At 39.3% G+C, this 19,020-nt stretch overlaps 1 protein-coding gene across 2 annotated transcripts in view; it reads right to left on the minus strand.

The window, feature by feature from the left end:
• The window catches only part of SLC25A13 (solute carrier family 25 (aspartate/glutamate carrier), member 13), a 172,535-nt gene that overhangs the window by 33,516 nt on the left and 119,999 nt on the right, over window positions 1-19,020 (minus strand). Inside the window, exons 12-13 of one of the 2 annotated variants that reach the window (XM_012647814.1) lie at window positions 18,174-18,226; window positions 16,725-16,805 (exon numbers count right to left, since the gene is read on the minus strand). In XM_012647814.1, the coding sequence (XP_012503268.1) occupies window positions 16,725-16,805; window positions 18,174-18,226 (134 nt within the window). The remainder of the gene's footprint in view (window positions 1-16,724; window positions 16,806-18,173; window positions 18,227-19,020) is intronic. The other variant, XM_012647822.1, reaches the window with a different exon arrangement.

Genomic DNA, 19,020 nt, shown 5'->3' on the forward strand with positions numbered 1-19,020 from the left:
AAAACGGGCCCTTTGGAGTCAAGCTGGAAGGAAATGAGAGACTCCAAGGCACCAAGAGAAGATGCTTATCACCTGATGCACAGCGTCTGGGCATCACCACGACTTGATCCCTGAGCAGCACACTGCCTGCTGCTCTTCCGACTCCCCATCTATTATCCACTCACAGCGCCTTACCCACGTTCCTCTTTTGTAGAGATCAAAGATAGCCGAATCCACAGACAATGGACAGGAACACCTATTGTGCACAATGTCTTTGTGTCCCTCATCACCTGAGAGCTCTGGCTGTGTGAAGATACTGGTTTTCTTGTGTGTGCAATTTTGTCTCAAATCATTTCCATGTGACTCTCTGGAGGCTGTGGCAAGTAGGACACAGAAAGATTTCCCATACTGAACTGGCTCAGTGTGGCATATTATATTTACAGTGGGAACACTGACTTCTCTACATGTTTCCTGCCATACCCTTTTTTCTGAAATCTTAGTTACTATCTAGTATCTGGACCCACCTAAGAGAGAAATGTATACAACTATTACAGACTCACTTCTGCTACTTGATCTTTCGTTCACATGTTTATTCACCAAATATTTATAAGCAATCACATTCAAAGTTTGTCCTGGGACCTGCAAGGACACAGATGAGTGAGAAAGCATTCCTGTTCTCAAGGAGCTTGAAGTAAGGGTAGAGGTCATGAATATTCATTAGTATCCACGATGGGCTTTCGGGATTGTTTTGCACATACTACGTATCTTCAGTCCACTCAAGAAGTGCTTTTTCCAGATTTTACATAGGAGGAACCTGAGGCATAGAAAGATTAAAGCAACTGTCATGGGCGGAATTGCGTTCCTCCCAGAGTCACAGCTGAAGTTCTAACCCCCAAGTGCCTCAGAATGTGACTACATTTGGAGACAGGGCCTTTAAAAAGGGAATTAAATTAAAATGAGACCATTAATCCAATCTAACTGGCATTCGTGTAAGAAGAGGAAATCGAGACACTGACATGTGAGGGCACAGCAAAGAGACCATGTGAGGACACAAGGAAAAGGTGGCCATCTGCAAGCCCAGGAGAAAGGCCTCAGAAGAAACCAACCCTGCCAACACCTTGATCTTGGACTTCCAGCCTCCTGAAATGTGAAAAAACTAAATTTCTGTTGTTTAAGCCACCCATCTGCGGTATTCTGGCAGCCCTAGAAAACTGACGTAGCAACTTACCCAGGGCTACACAGCCAGCGAGCAGAGGAAAAGATTTTCTGTGGAGTTCAATAATGATAAGCCTCACACACAGAAAATGGCACATGAGCAAAGATAGTAATAGCACGTGGTAAGTGCCAAGGTTAAGACAGACTGATACGGCAGTTCAAAGGAGGGCAGGGCTCCTCCCGGCTGGGATGCTCTGGGAGGCGGTAAGGCACGTGCGATAGCATGCTGACTGGGGACTGGGGTGCGATTAGGATTTCGGTATTCCAGTCAGAGAATGGCACAAAGGCACAGTGACACGGGCGTGCCACCCTTATATGAGTAATAAACCCAGCACTACTTCCATCAGGTGAACTTCTAATAAGGATGATGATTATGAGATAGATCAATATTATACACTTGCATTTATTCAGTGCTTACTATGTACCAGAGATTGTACCAAGAGTATATAAAAAACTTTTTTGGTTCTTCGTAACATTATAAGGTAAATAATAACATTATCCAAGTTTTATACGTGAACAAACTGAATCTGAAAAAAGTAAAGGAGGTTATGGAACTTGTTTGGAGTCACACGCCAGGAAGGTGGGGCTTGGGTTTGAAGCTAGACTTGCTGGACACCAGCACCTAAGCACCTGCTCACACTTCCTGCCACAGCAGCATGGAGGAACCTTCCCCTTTAGTGGCATGGAAAGGGTATGAAAGAGAGGGGTTGGAAATAAGACTGCTGGGGCCAAATCATGGAAGGTTCAGGATGCCGTCATGAAGAATGGGGCTGCATTCTGGAGACGGTGTGTGCCAGCGCAGTGGAGAGAGTGGTAAAGAATAGTCTAGGAGCCATAGAGCAGCCTATTGTCTATGCCTCACGAAGACACCCAGGCAGCAAAGGGGAGGGAGTTTCTTAGGGAGGGAGAGCCTTCCAGTAGGAACAACAGCTAGGGTTTTAGGAGACCAGGTGAGAGATAAAAGGCCAGAGTTAGAACAATGACATAGGTAATGAGGTGAAGGTACGGGGTGGACAATAGAGACCAACAGGATTTGGACGCAGAATACAGGGGGCAAAAGGAATGGGTAAAGCTCACAGAAAGGACCCAAGTTTTTGCATCCGTGTAACAGGAACAAAGGGTTATGAAGAAGAATAACGACATATTCAGAAAGCAGTGGGAGGGTGAGTTGGGAGTTAAGGCCTGAGACACAGATGAGGGCATCGGTGCATACATATAACTGAAGGCAGGAGCTTATATAGGCTGGGAGGAGGAAGAAGAAAAACCATGAGTGGTGAGAGACTTAAGAAGTGATGAGAAACCTCTGCTGTATACCAGTGGTACAGCAATCCAGGCACAGACGTCAAGAAAGAGGCTTCTAGAAGGGAGGTGAAATGGCCCACAGTGTCTACTGACACAGGGAGGCAAAGTCTGGCACATGTGACATGTGATTGGAAAGAGGGTGCTAGGGAATTATGTAACTGGCCCCCACTGTTGAACAAATTTAAATGACCCCTATATAATCCTCTCCCCTAACTACTTGACTTTTCGAATTGTTTCCCAGAAATGTTGGATTTTCTGCAAGACAAAGGAGCTGAGATTCTGAAGGCTCCTGAGCAGACTTCCTGACAAGATTCGCCATCCCCTACAATCTGCCCCCAATGCACAAAGCCCCTTGTTAGTTACACCGCAACCTGGCCCAAGGCATGTGGCGCCTCTTTTAAAAGCTCAGGGACGGATTTGAGGCAGCTTCCCCAGGTAAGACAAGACGTCTTTCATATTAAAAATTCCTTTCTTCCTTGGCAATCCTCATTGTCTCAATAATCGAACCTTTGTGTGACCAGCAATTGGACCTAGACTGGAACCCCCTTGTAGTTTCAACAACAATTAGAGCTTGGGTAGTCTACACTTTCAAGAGAAGGGAAGTGAGAAAATGATAGTGGTTTATGACAGCAAGCAAGACACAATGGAAATTTATTTAGGTTAAGGAAGGATAAAAGATCTAGGGGGAAGAGAGAGTGAAAAGATAAAATAGAGAGCTAAGTGTAACTATGTTGTGCTTCAGCACAACAGCACAAGTTCTGAGTAAAGGGGGAGAAAGAGTGGAAAGTAGAGTGTGAAGCCTTTGGATTTCCTTTAGCGACACATACTGTCGGGATAATTTTGTTACTGAGCAGAAGCTGACAATTGGTAGTTGTCCTTATTATTTATGTTGTGAAGAAAAACAATCAAATGGAATAGGATTTGGCACAAGGAGACATGACAAAAATTGCAATGCATAAACTAAAACTGTAAAGAAGAAGACTCCCTTAGAATCAATAGTAAAATAATATCCTGGCTCTCCATATGAAGTGAGGGTGACGTTAGTCTGATCCGCAACACATATGAGAAGATGAAGTGGCTAATGATTGTAAAGATGAGTTTGTGGGCAAGTGCTCACGCCCACTCTGTTCCTCAACTCAAAACAGACAAAGACGCAGCAGCAGGGCTGCATATATGTGCCTGGCCCCAGGGGACCCAGAGCCACAGGCAGTATCACACACAGTGGGTTTTCTCTTAAGAACCTACTGTGTGCACAAACACAACTAAAGACAAGGAACAATTACGTTCAGTGCCACGTGGATTCTTACCCAGGCTATTACCAGGAATCCAAGAACATTTTATTGCCCCCTCTACTAGTACCAAATAGTACCAGTGTGACAAAAATTTTGTAACTTTTTTTAAAAAAGGGAACCTGACATTCAAAAGCATTATATGTCTTTAGAGGAGAAAGATGGAGCTGATTCACCAAAAAAAAAAAAAACCCACCAAAAAATTTACACATTAATTTTTCTTTTACAAGTGGCATTAATAAGGAATAACTTAACATGAAATATATGGGATCAAAATGAAGAAAAATATAGATATTTTTAAGGGACATAAAGGATTTGAATATTAGAAAAATAAGCAATGTTGTTAGACAAGGAGATTCAACGTTGTAAAGATGTCATCTTGCCTGCAAATTAGTTTAGTACACAAATATTGTAAATATACCAATTTTCCTACAAGTGAATATAATGGTCAAATGTTTTAAAAGTGCCAATTTTTTCCATAAATTAATTTAAAATCCAAAGCAATCCCCCTAAACAAAACCCCAATAGGGTTTCCTGAAAATGTTTGAAGACAGGCAGAAATATTCTGAACAAAAAGTCATGAAGAGAATCTTGGGTCAGCACACATTCACAAACATATATAAAGTATCTAAAATTTTTAAAGTTCACCATGAGATTACATAAATGAAGAGATCCAAATATGTAGGGTCACCGAGTACCCTTAAAAAGGTATATAAGAAGTGCTGTTCGGCAACACAGTCGATGGCAGAGTGGACACACTTTTATCTGTAGCTAGGAGTCCCTCTTTGCCCAACTCACATATCTGGCAACATCCTAACAAGTCACTATAGTTTGCTAATCTTTGTTCTTTAAAAGAGGATGACAAGGGGACCAGTTCTGATGCATTTCAGGATCGATCCCATAGACTATGAAGGAGTACAATTCATCAGTCTTTCTGGGGCAGTCTCCAGCTCTACCCATTCTTGCTTCCCACAGTTCTCATCTTTTTTCTCTTTAAAGTACATAGTTAACCAAGAAGTCCTGTCTAACTGCTGCTTCCTCCCAGGGTGCCTTTCCTTCTCCTCCTTTTCTTTCCTTTCCCCACACACTAGCTATTTCTATCCTTCTGATCGTTATGAGACCTGGGGGCTGGAGCCTTTCTTCTAGTGTGTGGTTCTCCCCACTGTGATCTCTGCACTGATTATTTCCAGTCAGCCCTCTAACAATGTACACTACACATAAGCCTGTCCTCCAGGTCCCTTTCTGGAAGGATGTGGTTTCCCAACTGCTAGGAGAGGGTAGTAATCTTGAGGCTCACTTTTTTTTTTTTTTTTTTGAGACAGAGTCTTGCTGTGTTGCCAGGGCTAGAGTGCCGTGACATCAGCCTAGTTCACTGCAACCTCCAACTCCTGGGCTCAAGCGATCCTTCTGCCTCAGTGTCCCGAGTAGCTGGGACTACAGGCACGTGCCACCACGCCTGGTTAATTTTTCAATTTTAAGTAGAGATGGGTCTCGCTCTTGCTCAGGCTGGTCTCGAACTCCTGAGCTCAAGCAATCCTCCCTCCGTGGCCTCCCACAGTGCTAGGATCACAGGCATGAGCTACCACCGAGGCTTACTTTTTAAGAATAAATTGCCAACCAGTGTGACCAGAAAGAAGATATAGCTGTAACTCTTTGAATGACTATAGCTCTGCCAACACCTTTCTTCTCCCCTCCTCTACTCTCCTGGAGAAACCACAGCCAGACGTTTGTCAAGCACTTTTGATTTAGCAGGCACTGTGCTAAACTCTTCACAGACATCCTCTCCTTCATTCCCCTGATCGTGCTGACACAATCTGTATCATTCCTGTCTTTCCAGAGATGAAATGGAAGCACAGAATTCTGCTCAAGGCAGTGACAGAATCTGAACCCAGACTCGCCTGATTTCTAACCCAGCCTCAGAACCATTATGCTGATTTGTGTACTGTGAAAAAGCTTCTGCTTTAAAACAGATTCATTTTCAGTTTTTTCTTTTTTGTTTGAACAGAGTATCTGCCTGAAATTTTGGTTAATTTGATCATGTGGACTAGAATTCCTATGAGTTGGAGAGCCTCTGTCCAGGAGACATAAATAAATTATTCAGAGACATTAAAGTACATCAAAAAATATAGAAGGGAAATGTTTTCCTAGGTACAATATAATTGATTTTTATTAAATACATCACATTTTTCTTTGTGGATTAGTCAATAAATCATGAGGAAGCCAGGATTGTGGGCGGTAAAATCCTCAAATCATGTCAAATCTGAATCCTTAAGAAATACTTTAGACTCGAAAATGTGTAACTAGTGACAATTTCAATTTTATTCAAGTGGGACCGCAAAATAAGTACACTGGCGTAGATTTTACCTAAATAGAGCACAGCGGTTGAAGATAGGATCAATGGATGTCTCACGTCTCTACCAATACAAACAAAAGTACACATCTCCATAGGACACACAGTTCTGACTGTTGTGATTCCTGTCTGAAGTCCATGATCTTCATAAATTCACCTGTGCATCCAGGAGGGCTGAGAGCAACCAGAAAGGGAAATAGGACTGTGGAAGCTACAACTATGTCAGCATGAAGCCCAAGCACCAAGCTTCTCAAATGAATAGGGCTCTATTGACACAAAGCATCATTATTTCCAAATGCTCTAATTTTTCACATGATATGGTCCTCATGGCTCAAAGTAAAATTATAGGTTTTTTCTTCTAATACACTCTCTCTGAAATGGGCTAGATAGATAGTCTGCAAAGAACCTGAAATGTGGTTCCTCTCACAGCTTTTTTTGCTCTGTGCCCAGACGCTTCAGTAAGCTTGATTTCTTCTTCTCTTCCTCACAATTTGCCAATCAAATTCCTTTTGCCACGTTACATTATGATTTATTTCATTGTTGACACTCTGATTCTGCATAGGGAACTTTAGGATGGGAAGTGAGACAGGTATTTCTTTTTTAAAAACAGAATTTCAAGAAATCAAATATTTTAAAGGGGAACATAATCCAACTTTCTGTTGTACTGCCCCATTTTCTCTAAGTACTCCAAGAACAAAGACCTTCACTAAAATGGTAGCATACTTTCTGTTCAACAGTTGTGGACAAGTCGATTTTACAGTTATATATGCCTTAAGAATGACTTGCCAAGTCTGTCTGCTCGTTATCCCAACTATAGGAAATACCAGCGTCCTAAATACATTATCTACAGAATTGGTTCAGAAGCTCCAGTTCATATTTCCCCATGATCCATTTTCTTTCATCTTTATGAACAAAACAAGCCTTTCCCCAATGCTTCTTTACTAGCGGAAATAATATCCCTGAACGTTCTTTCTTGGGATCTGAGGAGTTAAGTCAAAAGAACTTGTAAAATGAAAAGGCATGCTTTCTTATAATTTATCCCCTCAACCCATTCTAGTTAACAGTCTTAAGACTATTCAGAGGATATTAACAGTTTGGCATTAAGAAAAAAAATTAAACCCGTCATCAGTTTGCTGTCCACAGAAAACACACAGTGTATTTTTTTTAACATAGGGTAATTTCTGCTATATTTTACATTAAAAGCATTAACTATAACTGTAATTTAATCACCTTGCTTTAATTTGAATTCACATGGTAGATACTTATAGCTACTTAAAAAATTAAGTGGCAAATGTATATGAAGAATATGTATCTTGATATTTTAATTATGCTCAATTGAATGTACTTAGATTTAAAGTGCTTTTCACAAATGACATGTGCTAAGAATATCTAATTGCACACTGACATTCTAAAATGTGTGCTTATATGTGTCAAAAATAGATTAATATGAAGTTATAGAATATGACTCTTTTAAACTAAAAGCCAAAGATATGATTTTGATTATTTGCATACAAACAAAACTATATCTACAAATAAGGTCAACACCAGTAAATGTCTAATGATTTACGTTACATTAAGATGAATACGCAACTAATGGCAGTATTTGATATGCAAATAAATTAGAAAATAAGATTTCTCAAGAAATCTAAAGCTTCAACATATTTTGCATTTACTCTAACTCAATGTTCAGTGAAGACATGAAAATAATTCATATGTAGCATAAGTATTATTATTATATATAAAGCTCACAGGTACAAAACAGATATTCAGCAAACAGCAGTGGATGGATGAAGTTAACGTGCAATCCCCAATACCAGTTAACTGGTGTTCACAACTGTTCACAAGTCCTGATGACTGGCAAACATGAGGGTGGGAAGCCACTGACTCTATCCGGCCTGGAAGGGAAAGTGTCTTGGCCCCAGTGTTTGCACAAGTGTCATCATCATCCTGCTATCAGGAACTTGAGTCCTCATTCAAAGTTGAGAAAGTTGACCTAAAACCTAGTGTTATGGGCTGATTTGTGTCTTGAAAATTCCTACGTTTAAGTCCTAACCCTCAGTACCCTGGAATGTGACTGCATTTGGAGATAGGGCCTTTAAAGAGATAACTAAGGGAAAATGGAGTCATAGGGGTGGGCCCTAATTCAATATGACTGGTGTCCTTACAAAAAGAGGAGATTAGGACTCAAGAGAGGGGTGACCACGCCAGGACACAATGAGAAAACAGTCATCTGCAAGCCAAGGAGAGAGACCTCAAAAGAAACCAAACCTGCTAACACCTTAATCTTGGACTTGCACACTCCAGCACTGTGAGAAAATACATTTCTGTTGTTTTTAAGTGACCCAGTCTGTGGTATTTTGCTATGGTAGCCCTAGCAAATCAATACACCAGGCTAGACTGTCTGACTAAACGCACATCTCTAAATATAAAGCAATACAAGATTTTCCTCCTTTGATTTGGCATGTAAATTAAGCTCTTAAGTAAAAAATCTGTAACTAGATAATTAACAACTTTGAAAAGATAATAAAATAGATTCTTACCATTTGTTTCTGAGACAGACACCAAACTGAAATGTCCTAGTCATAATTTCCTAACCACATGGTAAGGCAGTAAAAGGCTAGTCTGTTTACATGTTTTACAAACATTAAGTTTCATATTTTCAGCTTCGTAGGCTTTTAATAGGCCTATAGAAGACTGGCCAAGAAACCAAAGTGGAATCGATTTGACTGACATTAAAAAGCAATTAAGTTACAGGCCTGTCAAATATGTTAACATTTGGGGTCTGCTTGTTATACGTGTCTATTTTGACTACTACTACCAGAACCATTAAATGATTTACAGACCTTCAACGTCTAAAGTACCTTAACTGTATGAAAGCTGTGACCCAATCCTTCTTCAAATGAAAATTTTCATTTGAAGAAGGATTTTCATTTTCATTTTTCATTTCATCATAACAAACTCCTCCCTATATATTAGAAATCCAGGATGGCCCAACGTTTGAACCGTGTTGAGTCAAACAACTCTGAGACCTCTCAAAGAGGGGAAAGTGAGGAAAACAGGAAAGAGAGATCTGGCTGACTCAGTGTCCATCATGAGAGTTCAATGTTCCTCTAGTAAGATGACATTTCTTAGCCACCAAAGGCAGCCCTTAGCCAGGTAAGTTTATCCGTAACTGTCTTAGTCTGTTTGGGCTGCTAGAACAAAGTACTATAGCCTGGCTGGCTTATCGATAACATAAGTTTATTTCTCAGCATTCTGGAGGCTGGAAGTCTGAGATCAGGGTGCCAGCATGGTTGGGATCTAGTGAGTGCCCACTTCCTGGTTCACAGGCACCGTCTTCTTGCTGAGTCCTCACATGGTGGGTGGAAGGGACAAGGGAGCTTTCTGGAGTCCCTTTTTTAAGGGCATTAATCCCATTGATGAAGACTCCACCCTCAGGACCTAATAATTTCCCAAAGGCCTGCCTCCTAAAACCATCACATTGGGAGTTGGGTTTGAACGTATGAATCACAGTGGGAAATGAACATTCAATCTATAGCACCCACAAACCCTTAGCACCATTAGATATTTCTTTTATTTTTGCCCTTAATCCAAACAGAAGTCATCTGGAGAAGGAGCTTCTCACTGCAGCAGGCAGGCAGCAGAACTCTCTTCCAGGCCAATGCCCGAGTCCCACCCCCTGGAAGACTTTCTGGGTGAACTGTGATGGAGCTGCCTCCCCAGCTTCTCAAAAATCTCCAAATTTAGATATTGCCATGGTTAATATGTTTTGCTGTTGGTTGACTCCTTTTTATATGATTCTTTCATGGTTCTGACATGATAATTTTACATGTTAAACATTCAATAAAACCATTTCTACTGAAACTATAAGCCATAATAAATAAGCTACACCAAATGCCCATGTTGTATATCTTCACCCTTTTCTTAAGATTCTGAATATATATGGGGGTTGTTTATTTGCCATTCTTAAGCAAAACAAATAGGGGCTTTTTCAAGGTTGGTGCTATTACTAGATCAAAATAAATAGGGCTTTTTAAAGGTTGGTGCTATTACTAAGCGATCATGGAATACTTTCTTCTGAAACAGCCTGGATATGTAGATATTTAGGCATGGTTACAGCTATTCCCTAAAGTCCATCAATTCCTTCACCCCTCCTTCCCACAAATCTCTGGAGCCTCCTGATTAGCCCTTTGTCTCTAAGTCAATAAGAACATGGCACATAAAGTTACTCCCTTCCTTTCTAATTCCACAGCTGCCCTCATCATCAACACCTTCTAGTCAACCATTTATTCCTTCAATAGATGTTTTTTAAGTATCTTCCATACATACTTAATACCTGACATAGGCTCTAAGCCTTTGTGTCTATAGAAGTTTGAGGACAGGGTTAAAGAATAAGTATAAATTAAGAAAATCCTTAATATGGTTTTACATTTTGGGGGTTATGCAAAAAATTCTTCCAGGGAATATTCCAAATAATAACAGTAATAAAATTTGAGAACAATGTAACTAACCATTGGATTTTCATTAAACTACAAATGGGTTATACATATAAAAACATTAAAAAATAGTAACTTTATTTCTATAGCATCATTATATTGCATAATATATCTTGATTATTCAACATGTGACACAGGAGTGACTTCATAGAAATTCAGCTTAATGATTGAGTCTCACATCATCCTGTATTTATAAGTAAGATATATACACAGACGTGTATAGTGAAATAAAAGTTATGCCTTAAGAAAAATACACTGTGAGGCTACGTCTCCACAGGAAATCCTGGGAAGAGAAAGGTCACAAAACTAAGACTTATTAAATCCACTTCAAGTAATCTGCCTCACCAGCTCTGATTGCCAGAACATATGTGTTCATTACAGGAGGGAATTTTCCTCCTGGTTTGATATGATTGGGTCTGAAATCTTAAGGGATTTCAAGCTCAATTATAAGGAATATGGCTCTGGGTATATTTAATGATGAAAGTACACACACTACCATTCAGGGCATACTTACAGAATTCAGAGCTAAAAGCAAAATAGTACAAGGGTTTGAAGACATTTATAGATAGTTGAAACAAATGAAATTGTTAGAAATGGCTATGATTTTGAAAAGGATTAATCTTACAAATATAAGTATCCCTGTTACGCAATTCTCAAAAACTAGAATTGTGAGGTTTTAAAAGGAACACTTTTACTTTGTAAAATGTTGTCCGTCTACATGCTTTCTATTTTTGGTGATTTGGGAACCACGGTATGCATGGCTTGGGGAGAAAAGTGTTAAGTTTTATTGTTAAGGATGGGAGGGCATTTGACTAACATAAAAGAAAAGATATAAATGAATCCATTACCAGATTTGTCATTGACGAACTGTGATGATTTGACAAGATCACTTTTAAGAGCCATTTTAGCTTTGAAATTCTTTTATTTAACAAACATTTACATAGGGCCTGGTGGTTACCACGCACTGTCTGTAGTCCTGGGGATAGATCAATGAACAAAAAGATCCCTGCCCTTTTGGAGCTTGCACTCTGTGATGATGAAGACAGAAATAAACAAAAATCAGGATAAATAAGATATATAGAATGTCTGAAGGTGATGAGGGCTATGGCAGGGGAGAAGGAGGATGGGGTGGGGAGAGAGGGAGGAGAGAGAGAGAGAGAGAGAGAGAGAGAGAGAGAGAGAGGGCAGGTGGCGAGTAAGGCAAGTAAGGAGGGTTAAAATTTTTAAATATCCTCAGTACCAGGTGTATGTTAAATTATAAGACTGAAGAAATGACTACAGTCTAGGAAGAAGCCCCAAGTTACCAACAACTTGGTTAAATGAATACACTGTTCCAGCCATCAGTATATCTATATAACATGCCTATAAACCCACACATCTGTAACTGACATACGCAGAATATGCCACATTCCACCATTTGAAAGTAATACTCCCGTTTGTGATTCTTTTCTGACAAGCAAACCATATGAGATATGCCGATGGAAAAAATGCAAAAGCATCCATCTGGGAATCATATGAGTTGTTCCTATAGCAGTGGGTTAGAATGAAGCATTCAAAAAACAAACATTTATATGACTTAGGGATACTCATGGTTAAGAAAAAGAAGAAAGATAAGCATGGGATGAAAAACACCAATTTCAGGACAGGGTTATGTCTTGGGAGATGAGGGAGGGAACAGTAATTGGGACAAGTCCACAAGGGCCTCTCTACCTGCATTTGTCAAGTTTGGCATCTTAAGCTAAGTGGTAAGCACAGGCACACTTGTGTTTGTATCTTGGTGTTTTCCCCAAATTTTCAAAATAAAAATTAATTGTAACTGAATATAATGTAACAAAGGAATAAAAAATTGCCTTAAAAATGACATCTGATACATGGCTGGACAAATAAGCATAAAAAAGTCACACATATGGTCATTGCCATCACAGTGAAAATACAGACAGACAATATATCAGGGTCATGCTTATTTGCAGGGGAAAGCAATTATTATTACTCTTGATTCTATGTTTTACCTATGGTGATATTCTCACCAATTCCTTTCATTACCAGTGACATAAATATATCAATTATTTTTCCCACTCAAAATGAATATAAACTCCCATAAACACCAAGTATATTTACACATGTATACACATACACACGTGTGTGTGCATCACAATGGAAAAAGACCATGGACCTATTATCAAAGGACTGTAGTTTGAAAACATGTTCACTTGTCTTTCTAATAATGACTGCATAATATTATTATTTTCTATTGGTATGTATTAATAGGTAGTATTTTTTTTTTTTTTTTTTTTTTACTAAATATGAGCTTTATAAGACAGAGGCTCATACTTTCATGGCACTTTTGTCTTTCTAGTGAATATCAGATTTCTTTTCGTGCCAAATAAGTTAATCATATTTGTATTTCTTCCTTGAAACTGTCATGGCACCACTTGTACTTCCTTATCACCTTTTTAAGACCAAAGGATCAAAAGGTAAAGATTCCAGACTCCTTAGGACTTCAACCCTCTCTTTCACCAGTTGTATGAAAGACAGTCGATATACTTATTTTGCTGAATGAAGGACTGCAACCTACAGATCATATGGAATTACATATGCTATTTTTTTCCTTAAAGTAGCAACAACGAAGCAGTAACAATAACACACTTGGTGATACGATGTCAGTCTGTAAAGCCATTGGAAGCTAACTGGAAACGGGCAGTGGTAACAGGCCCTCTGTCCTCTGCCACATTTCCTGGGCATTCACTGTCACTAACAGATCCTCAGTCACATCCCCACAGGGCTGAGCTTCTGACTCAAGAAGGGGAAGGATGGAAAGAAACAGGAGGTATATATATTTCATGCAGGAAGCCTGAGGAGCCAGGTGTCTGTCAGAATTCCTACAACTACTAGAATGCAGAACTAAGCAACTTCTGGAGAAAACACAAACCACAAAGAATTCTTTCAGACTTAGAGTTTGTAAACCCCAGTCTTAGCACCTAGTTTAATCTTGAACAGTACTAAATAGATCACTAATATTAAATGTGCATCTATAAAAACGATCAGAAAGCTGAAGCCAAATTTTTAAAAATTTGTTTTTAATTTGAAAATATTAAGGAGGTACAAATGTTTTTGTTACACAGATACCTTGTTTAATGCTTACATCAAGGCTTTTGGTGTGTCTGTCACCAGAATAGTGTTCACTGTACCCAAAAGATAAGTTTTTATCCCACACCTCCCCGCCTATCCTCCCCGCTTCTCGGTTTCCAATGTCCTTTATATCTCTTTGTGCCTGTGTGTACCCATCGTTTAGCTCTCATGAAATCAAATTTTTAACAGTGCTCTAAACTAAAACTAATCTCAATGTGAAAAAATGAGTTTAAAAATGAAGTCAGATTAGCTGGGTGTGGTGGCGTGTGCCTGTAGTCCCAGCTACTCAGGAGGTTGAGGCAGAAGGATCGCTTGAGCCCAGGAGTTTGAAGTTGCAGTGAGCTACGATGACGCCACGGCACTACAGCCAGGGCGACAGAGCGAGACTCTGTCTCAAAATAAATAAATAAATAAAGTCAGATTCATCCTTTTGCATATGCTAATGAAACAGAAAAATGTTTTTTAATCTCCTCAGTTATAGATTTTACTACATGAAAAATAATAAATTAAGGAATAGGATGAATTTTATTCCATTTTAGTGCCAATAATTTTTTTCCCTGAAGATTTACTATCACTTTCATTTTTCTAAAAAATGTATAATAAAACAGGCTGTTTAGCTAAGCACTATGAAGTTATGACGTTATGAAACAAAGCTCTCCCTATATATTTTCCTTGTTTTTGCAGAAAGCATTATAAAACAGAAAAAGGCCTTGTTCAAAGAAATGAGCAGCTTTGGTTACAAGTGCAAAAGTCAGCCATGTGTACTAATTCTCAGTAATAAAGAAGCAAGGTGAGCTCCCCAGGGACTTAAAAGTCAACACCTAGCAATGCTTGGATGACCTAAGACGAGGAACTGCAACCTTACAAAACCCTTTGTGTTCCCAAGTGGACAGACAAGGTTGCGGAACTCACAACGGCTTCCTAAGGCGCGTGACTGACTCCAGTTATGAGGAAAACTTTGCCAGAGCCTGCAAAGAGCGATGCTGCTGCTATTAATACTTAACAAAATACATACACATTGAAAATGGACTCATCCATCCCTCTACTCAGAGATCTAAAGAGACCTGGGTTGTTTGCTACTTAACAGGATTGCTTACCCGAAAATAAACTCTTACTTCTTAAAGCAATGAGTGGGGAAAAAAAAATAAAAAGGCAAAGCAGGAGACTTGAAACGATGAGGACCACTGTCTACCTGCCTTCGAGATGAAGGATGGCAAACCTCATTTCACAGATATTTTAAGTAGCTGTAAAGCCCAAGTGGCTCCAATTTTAAGCCTATGTTTAGATCAGGTTTGAAAAGGGCTACACCTCTTTACAATAACTAGGCACCACTTCTGATGCCAATCTGCTTTGTGTTTGAAATAGGCGACCACATACGCAAAAACAAGACCACCTACAGATGGCACCTAGACAATACGTGCCACAACCAATCTCCTTGGCACCCAGATGCATGTGCAGACAAAATGCTTTCATTAAAAAGAAAATAAACCTCCAGGCACCATGCCATGATAATTGCCAAAATCTTGAGTAGCATCACATAATTAATTTTACATTTTAAATTCTTACAGAGATCTATAATCATGTCTTTTCAGCAGGTTTAAAACCTAACTGAAAGAAAAACAAACAAAAATCCCACCTGACCTACTGAAATGTCCTGTTGTATCTTGGGCCCCACAACAATTTGAAGGACTAGGCTAGATACAGCCTATGGATACACCTATTTAAAAATGAGAAAATCTAGTTACTCAAACGGAAACCACGGAGTTGTTTTAAGTGAAGATTACTTACTAGAAAGGGCAGTTTCTGCAACTTCTAATATTCTCTTTGATTATTATTGTGTGCCCTTTTTATTTAGGACATTAAAGGCTCGCTTTTTTCCATCCTCAATGCTCCTAAAGTTACAGAACAAGGGGAGCCTGCCTGGCCATCTCTGACAGGTCAGTGATCAAACAGAGAGTCAGGCAGTCGCCAAATTCCACGCAGGTCCTCGGCACCACCAGGAGCTAAGACTTCTTAGCTCTCGCTACATTCAAGGTACCAGCATTCTGTGTTATGCAGAACAATAAGCCCTTTCCACACAAACATTTAACATTCTCAGGTGTTTTTCCAACTTCCAAACTCAATAACATTCAAGAAAAAAATTATTTTATGATATTATTTCCTGCCCAGAGCAAGACTATTTAAAAAAAAATGTGACCTCATCTTTCTTCTAAGAAACATAGGTTTAGATGAAATATATGCCAATATTGTATTGCCCGAGTGATCAAAGCCTGTTTATTTAATCAACCTTACCTTTAAATAGCACCTGCCTTTGTATAAGAGTTTAATTTACTTAAAGTATTTACATTCACATGAACGAACCGGTACAGGAGATAAAATGAGACACAATGTTTTGCTGAGCTTCAGAACAAGATGCAGGCTGTTCATCCACATAAAGAAACAATCATTCCAAGCATGTTTGACAATGCAGAGCACACTCAGCCACTTATTTCCCAGCACCGTTCTCCAGAAGCATTGGAAGCTTGAAGAGTTGTTGCCACTTATAAGGCAAAGCAAAGCAGAGCGCTATGGCTGCTGACTTCAAACTACAAATTTTAGTGCCTGACCCAGCAGAGGGTGCCATGAGGAAAGAAGGTACTAAAAATTAACTTTAGAAAAGGTCAGCAAAGATTTTTCAAAGGCCAAACACTTCTGCCACAAATGACTTCTATTGCAGAACCAACCGCAAGCAATGACGAATTTATTATAGCAGGCATGACTTAACAGGCAGTAAGATCAGAAACATTTACCCTTCCACCTCAGGAATGGTTCGCCTGTCTAGGAAAAGCCAAGGTGCCCTAGTAGACTCTGCCCTTGTGCGGGATCTGTGGTTAAACAGAAGTCTTAGTCCACACCTGCGACCATGGCAGTGATATGTACGCAAAACAAGTCTTTTCTATGTAGAGATCTACAAAAGGTACTTACACAGCCTCCAGCAAGAATTTCTGCTGCAAGTGGAACCGAACCATCTTTGTGCATAAATTTATCCCTCACAAAATCATTCACCTTGAAGAAAAACATTTACAGAAGCTGATGAAAAATATAAAGAAGGTCATTAAACACTTATAAATATGCAACTGTCAATATATGTTATTTTTTTGTCAGTCTATTGGAATAATCATAAACTACACAAATTAACAGATCTTAAAATAGTTTGAGAAGTACTCTTAAAAGCATACATGCATTTTTTAAAAAATAAAAAAAATATATGTATCCCTGATGTTTCAGAAAGAAAAATGAAAAGATAAATGGCTTACAAGCCAGAAATTCAAATATGTCCTACAATCACAATAGCATATTGATAATAGAGGCAAAATAAAAACACACATTTTATAACTTAAAAACTGTTTATCAGGTTTGATTAAAAATCACTTTCAAGTCTTCCAAAAAGATTTAATCTAAAACAGTACTCATCATGGAGACAGATTTGGTTGAACAGATTCTTTAGCTTAGTAGAAATTCAGTATCTAAAAATTCCTCAAGGATTCTCAAAGAATATCAGTTGCATTAATTAATTAAGTATAATATTCTCAAAATGGTATGTAGTATGAGAAATTTTAAGGAACAATCATATGTTTTTGGCAGATACCAGAGAAGATTAGCTGTCTCGAGGTCATGTAATAAAATGATAAAAGAAGAATTTCGGGCACTAAGGCTGCAGGGCCCAATCTAAAACTAGAGTTTTACTCTCTGGGGCTTTATGGTCTTCGTGATGTACAGGAATACCTATCCATTCCGCTAACCCTTTAACTGAGTCCTGATCATCTGTCAAATGTGAGTCAGGTATCGGGCAAGACATCTGATGAAGGATTAACCTCAACTAGAACCCAGATCTCTCAACATCTGGCTTTGGCAAATGCTTACAGAATACACTTTAGAATACACCATAGAATATGAATTCTATGAAACAGCAGGTGTCATTGAAAGAATACATGCTTTAGATTCAGAAAAATCTGATTTTGAATTCTAGTTTTCCCACTCGTGCATGAATCGTGAACACAGGTGGGCTACTTAAACCCTCTGGGTCTCACTTGCCTTATTTGTAAACTGTGGATCATGCTTTGAGATTAAAACAACAAGCGAGAACACATCTCAAGGGCCTAATACGGTAGATACTGAAGAAAATTTAACCACTGTTGCAATGACAGTGGGATGGCAGTGACCACCAAATGCCTTCTTTAAATTTATCATCACATTTTTAGATGTTCAGTGTTAAATGGGGAATAAAGGAAAGCTGTTGAGTGGTGAGTGCCCCCACCTTCAAATCAGCACCTCTGAGGAAACACAAACCTGCTGCTTCCTATAAGAGTATCTGCTAGATTCCTGAGAATGTGCAAACTCCCTTAATAAGAAGCACCAACTCAAAAGACTTACTGTAAGTTTTATGGCCTTCTCTGGGGCAACTCCCAGTAACTGTGGCAACAGACCTAAAAATCAACAGAAAGCAGAAGTATATTAAATAAATTAGCATTAACTAAACAAATCAGCAGCTCTACGGAGGGGATCACCACTTAAAAACTGGGGTAATCTTTGCTGCAATTTTCTGCTATTACCTTTAACGAGAATATTTGAAATGGAATGTTTAAGTACTAACTTCTAAAAGCCACATCAGGCACAAGGAAATTCCCTCTCATATTCTGTATTGTTTGCATGTTGGGTAAATCAGCAGTATTAGTGATATAGGAAATCTCATTATTCCATGGAAGTTTGCTCTTTTCCTTCCGGTAAATTGGTGGACTTTACCAAATATATTCATATTTTTCTAGTATCTTCCTCATCCCCTCAAAGTGCCCACAGTTCAGCCATTCACTCAGTTAACAACTATGACTCAGTGACCAGCACAAGGCAACAGGGTTCTTGCTCCGACAGTCTCACATGGAGGAGTGGAGGCCTTTCTGAGGAAGTGGCAATTGAGGAAAAGTGCGTTCAAAGAAAGGGGACAGAGGTGGCAAAGAGAGCAGAGTAGGAACAAGCCTGATGTGCTCAATAATGAAGGAGAACATCTGCATGCCCCCACAAGATGTAGGCACAGGGAGGGTGACACAGGTGTGGGCCAGATGCTATAGCCACATCGCAGGCCAGGATTCTGGGCCTGATTTATTCTAAGTTAGATGAGAGGCAATTAGAGGGTCCTAAGCAGCAGAGTGATGTGCTGCTAATTCATGTTTTCAAAAGACCACTCCGGCTGTTGGGTGGAAAACAGACTGCTATTGCGTGTGTG

Source organism: Propithecus coquereli, unplaced genomic scaffold (assembly GCF_000956105.1).
Source record: "Propithecus coquereli isolate 6110/MARCELLA unplaced genomic scaffold, Pcoq_1.0 Scaffold108, whole genome shotgun sequence".
NCBI classification, from domain to species: domain Eukaryota; kingdom Metazoa; phylum Chordata; class Mammalia; order Primates; family Indriidae; genus Propithecus; species Propithecus coquereli.